The sequence below is a fragment of the Camelina sativa genome, chromosome 13 (genome assembly GCF_000633955.1).
Source record: "Camelina sativa cultivar DH55 chromosome 13, Cs, whole genome shotgun sequence".
NCBI classification, from domain to species: Eukaryota; Viridiplantae; Streptophyta; class Magnoliopsida; order Brassicales; family Brassicaceae; genus Camelina; species Camelina sativa.
In genome coordinates this window covers 1120832-1132142 of record NC_025697.1, presented here as the reverse complement: position 1 = coordinate 1132142, position 11311 = coordinate 1120832, and the positions used below count along the sequence as shown (strand labels likewise).

General features: G+C 32.7%; 3 protein-coding genes across 4 annotated transcripts; 1 reads left to right on the top strand and 2 right to left on the bottom strand.

Moving 5' to 3' along the window:
* Nucleotides 80-1885, top strand: LOC104734374 (ras-related protein RABC2a). The gene is made up of 6 exons (XM_010453931.2): nucleotides 80-595; nucleotides 849-917; nucleotides 1000-1065; nucleotides 1160-1281; nucleotides 1373-1501; nucleotides 1581-1885. The coding sequence occupies exons 1-6, from the start codon at nucleotides 460-462 to the stop codon at nucleotides 1689-1691; spliced, it is 633 nt and encodes a 210-aa protein (XP_010452233.1). The 5' UTR covers nucleotides 80-459; the 3' UTR covers nucleotides 1692-1885.
* LOC104768526 (ras-related protein RABE1d) lies at nucleotides 1971-3965 on the bottom strand. 2 transcript variants are annotated; one of them, XM_010453930.2, is made up of 8 exons: nucleotides 3690-3965; nucleotides 3398-3470; nucleotides 3197-3297; nucleotides 2955-3020; nucleotides 2744-2841; nucleotides 2603-2665; nucleotides 2422-2514; nucleotides 1971-2327 (listed from the first exon to the last, which is right to left on the bottom strand). In XM_010453930.2, the coding sequence occupies exons 1-8, from the start codon at nucleotides 3760-3762 to the stop codon at nucleotides 2244-2246; spliced, it is 651 nt and encodes a 216-aa protein (XP_010452232.1). In that variant the 5' UTR covers nucleotides 3763-3965; the 3' UTR covers nucleotides 1971-2243. The 2 variants fall into 2 exon arrangements, with proteins under 2 accessions (XP_010452232.1, XP_019090502.1); XM_019234957.1 differs by having other exon boundaries at nucleotides 3394-3470; nucleotides 3690-3728.
* Nucleotides 5903-7071, bottom strand: LOC104734372 (zinc finger protein ZAT5-like). The gene has a single exon (XM_010453929.1). The coding sequence runs from the start codon at nucleotides 6921-6923 to the stop codon at nucleotides 6042-6044; it is 882 nt and encodes a 293-aa protein (XP_010452231.1). The 5' UTR covers nucleotides 6924-7071; the 3' UTR covers nucleotides 5903-6041.

Genomic DNA, 11311 nt, shown 5'->3' with positions numbered 1-11311 from the left:
TTTGTCTTCTTCCATAAATCTCTCCCATATACTTTTTAACAAAAACAAAAACAAAAAAAAATCTCTTTCTCCTCCTCCTCTCTTTATCGGTAAAGAATAAAAATCTTCTTCCAATTTCTTCATCACATTTTCTTTTCTTATTTTATAAACTAAAACATCAATACACACAGGCAAATAAAAATTCTCCCTTTTTTTTTTTCTTCTTTAGATTGCTCCTACTTATAAAGTAGAAAGTAATGTGCAGCAGATAGATGTAATTATCAACGACGAAGCATCATCATCATCATCATCATTATCAATTAATCATCATTACAGCAGCTTACTAGATTCATATTTTTATTTTCCAAAAAGTTTGCTTCTTTTTAGTAGTAGGATTTGATTTTGCTCTTCTAGGATTTACAGATCGATTGAGAGGGAGAGAGAGAGAGATTAAGCAAATCTGGGGTTTTGTTTAGAAAAATGGGATCTTCATCTGGACAAAGTGGATACGATCTGTCGTTTAAGATCTTGTTGATTGGTGATTCTGGTGTTGGTAAAAGCAGTTTGCTTGTCAGCTTCATTTCCAACTCCGTTGAAGATCTTGCTCCTACTATTGGTAACTTGTGTTTCTCTCTTTGAATTCTCGAGAAAAAAAAAGGTCTCAGATTTACGTTTTGATGTGATCTTTATAATGATCATACTTGCCACTGAAACAATCTTCACTTTTTTTAGTAAGACCCAATTATATAAACTTTTTGTTTGTTAATCTTAGCTGTCTTCTTGTCTTGGTTTGGTTTTAGGGAATCTTGTTTTGTCTGTATTATATATTGTTTGTCTGTTTGATTCAATCCACTTATTATTACTCCTAGGTGTTGATTTCAAGATCAAACAATTGACTGTAGGAGGCAAAAGACTGAAACTCACAATTTGGGACACAGGTGATTCTTCTATACTGAAATTACAAAAGATTTTATGTTCCTAAGAAAAGTGATGATACCTATAATATTCTCGGTGTTGTAGCTGGACAGGAACGGTTTAGAACACTGACGAGCTCTTACTATAGAGGTGCACAAGGAATCATTCTTGGTAATGTTCATCGTCAATCAACCAATCAATCACAGGAGACTAAGAGATCTCTCTGTCTGTATACTGTTTATTTAATGTTTCTTGATGAATGCAGTTTATGATGTGACGAGAAGGGAGACATTTACAAACTTAGTAGATGTGTGGGGTAAGGAGATTGAGCTTTACTCCACTAACCAAGAATGTGTTAGGATGCTCGTTGGGAACAAAGTCGATAGAGTGAGTTTGCAAAATCGAAATTACACAACTTTGTTTTAAAAATATGGTTTGGTCATTCCAATAGTTTTCTTGACGAAGCATATGATTACAGGTATCTGAGAGAGGAGTTAGCAGAGATGAAGGGATTGCTCTAGCAAAAGAACTCAACTGCATGTTTCTTGAGTGTAGTGCTACAACTCGTCAAAACGTGGAGCAGTGTTTCGAGGAGCTGGCTTTGAAGGTAAGATCCTTAATTGGTTAAAAAAACTGATTCCAAAAGAGGGATTTATACATAACAGAGATTGTTTGTGATGAAACAGATAATGGAGGTACCTAGTCTTCTGGAAGAAGGATCAACTGCTGTGAAAAGAAACATTTTGAAGCAGAAACCAGAACACCAGACTAATCCTCAAGCTGGCTGTTGCAGCTAGTGAGCAAAGAAACCAAAACTTGAATCGTTCTGTTGTGTATCGCAAACTGAATCTGATTCTTTTCTCTGCAGTTGCCTCTTTTGTGTGCAGAACATAATGTGTAGCTTCAATGTAAATTTGTGGGATTACTTGTGTTCTTCTTTTGCTTCTGAAATGAGATTTGTAATAATAATATCATAATAGAATAAACCCCATCCAGTGTTTTCTTTTTAAATCCGTGTTTGTTTTGGGTCAAAGCCTCAAAAGTGAACAAGATAAATCCTAATTTGAACTGTGAAGTCAAAAGTTATACACACTACAACAGTTTCATTTCATAACTTCAAAGTCTTTTAACATAGTTTTTTGACCAAACACAGTCTTCCATATCAGGAAGATCATTGTACAGGAAATTATGGAGATAACAAATTAGACATAAAGATCACAGCCATCAATGAGATTTCCTACTCGTTCTAGGTAACAACATGAGATTTATCTCTGATTTGAGACGTAAGAGATTAAAAAGATGGCAAGACAATAAAAAACGAGTGCAGGCGAAAAAGAGCGATCATACTCCTAAACGTAACTACAGCAAGCTGGCTTCTCAGTTGTAGAAGAAGATGAAGCAGTATCTTGTTTAGTGATCTTGATACCTTGGGGCTGCAAAGCAACAAGAACAGTATATACTCAGCTATAATGTCGGAATAAGAGTATGAAGAGCGAGTAACTGTAGTAGATTCCTGCAGAATCTTACCTCTGCCTTTGTATCGGTTTCTGTCAATCTTTGTTTGATGTCTTTTGCGATTGAAAGGAAAACATTTTCGACATTTAGGTTTGTTTTTGCACTCTGCAACAATTGTAATCACATCAGTAATCTCAACAATATATTAGTAATAATAAACAGCAGACATATTTTGTTTTGTTTTCTAGCTCACCGTCTCAAAGAATTTGATTCCATACTCATCAGCCAAAGCTTGGCCCTTTGCTGTTGGAACAGCCTGAAAAAGAAGATCACACATCAGTCTACTACAAACTATTAAGTCATGAAAGTAAGTATGCAACTAAAGACTACTTACCCTCTTGCTTTCATCCATATCAGCTTTGTTACCAACCAATATTTTGTTGACATTATCTGAGGCATGTTGCTCGATGTTCTTCATCCAGTTCCTAATATCTGTTGAAACAATCGTATTCAGTTGCCACAAGACTCACAATCCCATTTCCTCAATATCATTGCAAAATTGACTTAAACAAGATAAAAAACACAAAGAAAAGCAAAAGACATACTGTTGAAAGAAGACTCATCCGTTACATCGTAGACAAGCAATATACCCATCGCTCCCCTGTAATACGCTGCAAGTAATAAAAAATGGACCAAAACGCTTTAAAGGCAGAAACAATGAATTCTGTTTTACTTATGGAAACACTCAAGTTATCATCAAGACAAAACTCAAAGATCAATCAACCTATGTAACTAAAAGATCCGTTCACTTGGTAACAACAACGTTAAATCAAACCCGTTTTATTACCTGTAGTAATAGTTCTAAAACGTTCTTGACCAGCAGTGTCCCATATCTGCAATTTGATACGCTTCCCATCAAGTTCAACAGTTCTTATCTTGAAGTCAATTCTGTATTAAATTATATATACAAACTTAGACGACAACAACAACAACAACAAAAGACAATCTTTTAAGTAAACAACCATTGCATAAGAAGAAGAAGACATACCCAATGGTAGTAATGAAACTTGTAGTGAAAGTATCATCTGAGAAACGTAGTAACAAGCAACTCTTCCCCACACCTGAACATATATATACACACAGAGAGCTATAAAACAAACCAACTTAACACAAAAAACAAAAAGAACTAATTTTGTCAACGAGTTCCACAGTTCCTTAAAGAGTCAATTCTACTACTACTAGTAATACATAGCAGAAACAAATCAAAACCATAAAACCCTAATTAAGATCGCAGAAGGCATAAAACTCTTCCCCACACAGGAATGGAGAAAGAAGCTTACCGCTGTCGCCGATGAGAAGAAGCTTGATGAGGTAATCATAGTCTGAACGAGCTCTTGCCGGCGCAACCGTCATCGCTAGAAGATGTTAAAAGCAAAAAAGAACAAAACTTTACACTAATCTATTGATCTCTTTTGCTTCTCAGCAAAAAAAACTAAAACGAACTCTGCTTTTTTTTTTTTCCACCCGGAAAAATCTCTTCCGACGAAAGATTGAAAAATTTCAGGAGACAAAAAAGCTAAAAGGAATGCTTCTAATGTCGCTGAAGAAAAAAACAAGTTGATGGCTCTCTCTATGCTTACCAAAAATTATTTCGGTGGATGTTATTTTTATTTGTTTATAGTTTTGGACCTGGTATTTTAAAGCATTTTATTTAGCCCATAAGAGACTGTAAACTTCGTAAAAATACTCTAAGCCGGTTTACACTACCCAGATTCAAATTGAATTGGAATATGTTTTTTTTTTTAATTACTAACCAACCGAGTGAAGAAGTATAAAACATGATTGGAATCAAAACTGAAAACATAATGTTTGGTTATGTTATATAGAAAATTTAAATAAGAAAAAAGCCGGTTTAATTACCTAAATCTAGAAGTGAAACCGAATGGTTTAATGGACTAAATTGAAAGAATTAAAAACTGTTGGGTGTGAATATATAAATTTTAAGAAAGTTCGGGGGAAAGAGGGAAAAGGTAGGTCTGATATGATCAAGTGCGGTCGGTCTACAGTAGAACAAAAGGATAATGGAGTTTAAGGTGAGCTGTCAAGCAGTAAGTGGGTGAAAACGGTTGCTTCGCTGTATAGACGTCGTACACTAGCGTAATCCAGCAATGTATCCAATCATGCCAGAGCCTCTGTTTACATGTGGCATGGTTTGGTTCCAAACAAAGTCAATTTCATTCTATATTACTACTACTATTCATCCACATATTATTATTAACTCAACATTTATTTATTTCATCTTTTTAATTATTACTCCACTATACATTTATAACTCCTACGAATTCAACATTGAATTTGTCACGCCTCATTGCGTAAACTGATATATAAACGCCGTGTATGATTTTATTTTTATAAGATATAATATGAAACACTATCCTTTATTTATTTTATCCCAAGTTAATGAGTGACTACATGGGCTCGATGTTTTGTCTTCTTACAAGTGTGGTTAAGACTTAAGACAGTTTGTAATTGTATAAATTAAAAATATGTGAAAAGGACAGAGACTACATTATAGTTTAAAATGTCTCACCGACGTCTTTCTGAAGAAAATTAACTAAACATAGTGCTATTACTTTAAATGGATTAAAACAAGTTCAAGATACCACTCGTATTCAGTTTAGTTTCTGAACTTTTCAGTTGAGGAAAAAAAAAAGTGCATTATACAATCCAATTTATTTGTAGAAGACATCGTTAATCACAACATCAATCGTTATCTAACTGTTAGGAATATTCACTCGTTCTGTTAGTAATATATGTTGCACACTTTTCTCTACATATCGTGTTCATATTTACAAAAGAGATATATAGATGAGTCACATACGAGTCATAGACTATATAAAGACGTAAAACATGATGGATATAGAGATACCACTATACCATAATTGATACGTAGCGTAAGTAGTCTTAGTTTTTAATCGATAGAACATGTTGTCTAGCATATATATAGAAAAAAAACACTGAATTTGTAACAAAGTTTATTATATATTTACACAACACGATCATGAGGATTCGTTACATGTATGTCTTGACTCTTGTGATATATGCCCAAAAGATTGGATGGCATCGGCAGTATATGTATTTTCTAGTGCAAACTACATTCATCAAAATTAGTCGAAGTTACGAATCAATACATATATATACACATCTAATGTACTTCAACCTAGTGTGGACTCTCGAAACAACCTAGATTACTCTAGATGTAGTCTTTTTGATTTAATCTAATGAGATAATCATACATGTACTATTATATTATAAAAGAATCTGAAAAAACGAACAACCCCAAACGGAAGTGAAGTGTATCGAAAGGAGTTAGTGGCGGCTAACAAACGAAGTGACTTTATGCGAAAGTCATCGTCACATGCTTCTTCCGTTCTCCAAGGAACATCCTCATCAGAATCCTTTAATCATTCTCCCAAAGCTAAGTATTGCATTTATATAATACCTCGATCGATGATTTATTAGAAATGTGCTAAGTTATATATGGAGCAATGAATAGTTTGAAAGAATGAAATAATTTGAAGTTAATTGAATCAATGTCAAATTACAAGAATGAGTAGACAATAATAATAAGAGGAGGGTTAATGATGTAAACATATCAAGGTCATAAAAAGTAATTACAAAGAACTACTTAATTAGTGATGACAATCAATCAAAGAATTGGACGCTGCCGCGAAGAGAAGAATCTGATCTTTGGACGCAAACGTGAATTTAGGTTTGTCGCAGCAGCGTTCATCTTCTGGCGCTGGAAGATTCAGATCTAATTGGAGAAAGGTCTTTGGCCGAGTAGATTCTTCATGATGATGATGACTTGATGATGGTGATGATGATATCACTGTTTTGATTGTTGAAGCTGCGTTTGCGTTCGCGTTTATTGTCAAACCTCTATGTCTCCTCATATGACCTCCTAAGGCTTGTCCTGAAGAAAACTCGGCCCTGCAGATCGAACATTCATGTGTTTTCTCCGGTTTCTTGATACCGTCACTGCTAGTTACTTGTAGAGAAAGAAAGCTTCCTACAGCTCCTGCTTTCACCGTTTCAGCGGCAGACACAGATGCGGTTTTCTTCTCGTCGCATTTGAAAACAACGTTTGCTCCAAGTTTGGGTTTCTTGTGGCTAGCCCTGTGCCCTCCTAGCGCTTGGAACGAATGGAAGCTTTTATCACACGTTTTGCACTGGTAAACACCGTCGTCTAGCCCTAACCCTAGAGAAGCCACCGGTTTCTTGTTGATAAAGAAACCCATTTTATGATCGCCACTACTCTTTGCTTTATGTCCTTGAGACAATAGCATTAGACAGTTCGCCATGTCTTCGTCTTCATCAGTAGCTCCTTGGAATTCGACTTCACCAGCTGCTTCTTCTTCTCTCGCCTCCACGAGTGACGATCGCTCACCGCTGCAAACGCTGGAGACTGCGGTCATAAGAGGAGAAGCAGAACGCTGACGCTTGGTGCGTTTGCCCTTGATGAGGAGAACAAGACGCGCATGGTCTCCACTCTCCTCAAGAACACTTGTCATGATCCTCCCTTTCTTGATTGGCTCTCTGTATTTCAAGAACACAAAGAGAGAGAGAGATATATGTATTTATGGAGAGAGAGAGAGAAGTATCAAAGAGTGTTTGGTGGGTTTGGTTTATATGTCTTAGTATCTATCTATATTTAAATATGTGATTGTATTTGTTTATACACATAGTACTCATTTGTGTGTATATATAATGAATGGGTAAGAGAGAAAAGATGAGAAAAGAAGCAAACCCCAAAATAACTTTTGGTGAAGGATTCCTTTCTGGAAGTTTTGGTTTGCAAGCCTGGAACCACTTGTTCTCTTCTTGTTTTTTTTTTTTTCTTTTATTTCCTTTCAAATATTTAAATTATATCTCTTCTTTTGGTTAACTTTTGTTTGCTTGTCTTATGAATCACATAAAAAAATTGATTAGTATTTTATCAAATTAAATACTCATAAGCATCCTTAATTATAAATTCCATATGTACACATTAGCTAGTAACAAAAATATGGATTCATTGCCAGCACTAATCTTTGCAGATTTTTTTCTCTTTATAAGAAGGAAAACTATGACTTTCTTTTTCTGTTAGTAGAAGAGTGTCATCATCCTACACAATCTGAGTGCAACATCTTTTGTAATAAAATGAACTTCAATTTTTGACACTTGGAATGTAGTGTATTAGATTAAGAAAGAAATCAAATTTGGATTGCGTATTCTAAATATGTCATTCAAATTATTTATTATCTATTCCACATTATCATTAACTAATTAAAATCCTAAAACTTTAGTAACAGTCTTGTAGTCGACATGTTCATCTATAGTATTTTTGCAGCAGTTTTTGCTCAAAAATACTTTTTGGAAAGTTTTCGTATTTAATATATTGACTTTAATATTAGTTACCAAAAATTTCAAAATTAATTATAGGTAAAATTTTAAAAAATAAGGAAATCTGTCTACCTCATTTAAACATAAATAATGATTCTCTTTCATTTTTATTTGAATTTATATTTAAATTATCTTGAATTATTATATAATACATTTAGTTAATAAAAATTGTGATTTTTTCTTGCATATGATGTAATAAAAAAATTAAAACAGACATATATTACTCAATAGATGAATAAAAAAATACTGGTACAATATCCCACATCGCCTAAAAAATTGGCCAATAGTTCAGAGTCATACTATAAAAGAGACCAAAATGATTCAGAATACAAATGAGTAGAAAGCTTAATTTATCAGGTATTCAAACATAAAAAACTTTAATTTGTTTTATTCTGGTTCTTTATTTTAAAGATTTTTAAAAAGTTAAATATTATAAATATTTATACTTTTAGAAATTTAAACTTTATAAAATATTAATAATATTTAAAAGTTTATGAAGTTTCAAATATAATGTTTAAATATTATAAATATTTCAATTTAAAAAAAAAATAGAAGACCTTTTAAAATATTAATAATATATTTAAACTTTTATGAAATTTCAAATATGAGAAATACTCAACCGTTTTAAGAATTCTAAGTACTATAAATATTTAAATTTTATAAGAAGCGTCAATCTTATAAAATGTAAATGGTTACAATCTTAATAAATAACATATCAACTCAATCTAATATTTATAATACAAAACAATAAATATTAAAAATTAAGATGATATAGTGCGAGTTTAAATATTTCGGGACGGTATATAGCGGGACGGGTTTTGTCGATATTTATATAAATTGAAAATATCATTAATTCGGTGTTACACGGGTAAAACATTATTTCATTATTTTGTTAACACTATTGATATAAAAAAATAAACATATCTAATTAAATTGATTAAATAAATATTATGTAAAAAATAAATTATATTACGATATTATATGGTTTAAACTATATAATTAACAATCATCATACAATTATTTAACCAATAAATACAACTTATAATTTACATGTTTTAATTATAAATAATTTGCTCCACGGTGTACCACAATATTCACAATTCGGTTAGAAGCATATATATTACAAGTTCCTACAAACTTAAGTTGACGTGATGTAACAAATTTTATAATTTGAGTCGTCCAACTATGATATTTATATACAGCTATTAAACTACACATTTAACTTGATAATACGTCGAATTCTAGTCCTGTTTCTCAATACTACTAATCATTGTGGATTTATGTACACTGAACTTAACTTGCTGATTAAAATAATTAAGTTAATTGATTGGAAAGTAAAAGGCAATCGAATTTTGGGGTCGAGTAGTTCATGTGCAGTTGAGCCAACCCACAATTACACAACACACACAATTATGAATCATGATCCTAGTTATATTTAATATTTAAATTATAGTGATATTAGCTAAAAGCGAATTTGAATATATATTATCACTCCCTATGTTTGCGCCTCTTTCTAAGATGTCACCAATTATTTGATCAAACCATTATTAATCTTGTGATTACCTAATAATATGTATTCGGTGAAGTAACCTCCCTTATCTTATAGTTTGTTAAATATTTTGTTTTAATGTGTAAACTGTAGTCTAGGTCTTTGTAGTATACCAATAACTCGGTGGCAGCTATAAAATTCAGGAAAACATTTTATAAAATTTTCATTCTGCATAATTTGATAGAAAATTTCTACAAAAGTAAGCAAAATAATGAGTTTCTTAGAGCTGAATTGATATCCAACTTTTTACTCATTCAACTCTAATACACAATAGTTGTCCTAGGCTCTCTATGATTATTTCTTGCTAACGTGTTATTACAAATAAAATGGATTATTAAGAAGAATAATTTTGAGTGTATTGTGAAGCTAGTAACGCAATATTAAAATCATATAGTATTTAAAATAATCGAATTTAGGAGGAATAATTGATTTAAGTCTTGGCGTCGAGGATAGTTTGTGTTGTGTGTGAAAGAGAGAGCATTGCTTGGCCGCCAAAAGAAGCCATAACTTGCCAACTAGCTAGCTTCACTACTCACCCTAAGCAAAGCATATACTACTTTTTTTTTTAAGTCTTCATCAACATAAATAAGTCGTCACCCATCATATGTATTCATCAACCATCCTAATTACAAAACCTTTTTTTGCACGACTTGTCTGAAACCGTTAAGTAGTAGTGGATGCAACTTGCAAGGGTCACCTAGACAAAATATTGCAAATGACACATGTGTTTTTAATATTGTATATTTACATCGTGATACAAATATTTACTCAAGTTTTGTTCTATAAAACCGGATCCTTCTTGATCAATAAGAAGATTAAGACTATATGGGCCAAATGCAGGCCTGCACTAAATTGAAGGCCCAACCGTTTGTTCGTAACTTAAAATATGAACGAAAGGATTACGTTCCCAGACCAGACCAAAACACAAACCTAAACCCCCTAAATCTGAAAATTATCGTTCGATTGCTAGAAGTCGCTCTTGTCAACGTACAACCATGGACGAATCTACCATCAAAGTAGTCTTCTTCTCCTTATGGATTTTCTTCTTACTCACTCTTTGATTAACCTCTGTGTCGTCTCTCTACTAAGTAATGCGTTTCTTTCGGCACAAGAAAACTATACTGTTCTTCTTCTTCTTCTTATGGGCGGGTTCTCTTCTTACTCGATCGCTCTTTCTGATTAACCTCTGCTTCTCTTTTTAATTAATTAAGTAATGGTTTTCTGATCATGAAGTATATATGTAAGAAAAGTATTATGACTTATGAGAAAAGTAGAATTTCTCATGAGATCTTTTGTACCTTTTTTAGGGTCTGAAATTGCTGGATTTGAATGACAGTGTTGCAGACGCTCCAAAACGCCGCCGGTAAAATTTATTTTGTTCATACATATTATTTTTGGGATTTTTTTCTTTCCCTTTGTTGTCTGTGTTGATGATATCATATAGTATTGATATCAAAATCAAATTTTTGAATAATTAGCATTATCAGGACGATTTCCAGCTTATTATGTCAAGCTTGAGTTGGAAAGACATTTCTCTTCTTGTGGATTGATATTAGTTTGTTGTGTTCCCAAAGACTATGTTAGGGGTATCCTCAAGAGGTACCTTTCTTTTCTTTCTTTTATTTGTGTCTTCTTATTAATTCTCTCTCCTTTCCAGGCTCTCTCATTCATGTTTTAATTATAATCTTAAAAATTTTAATTTTTTTTTTTTTTTAATTATAATCTCAAATTGCATCAGTGTTGCCTTCGTGAGGTTCGAGGGAGGAGCTCCCGAAGAAAAGGCGTTGAAACTTAATAATACTGACGTGGGAGGATGGACTGCAATTGTTAAGCATGCACCCTTTGCGAAACCGTACGATGTTAATCCTGACTTTGATATTTATAATCCCTTGACTTGGAAAACAGAACACACACACATGTAACTTTTGATAAATATTTTCTTCTGCAAATCTTTTTTTTTTTTTTTTT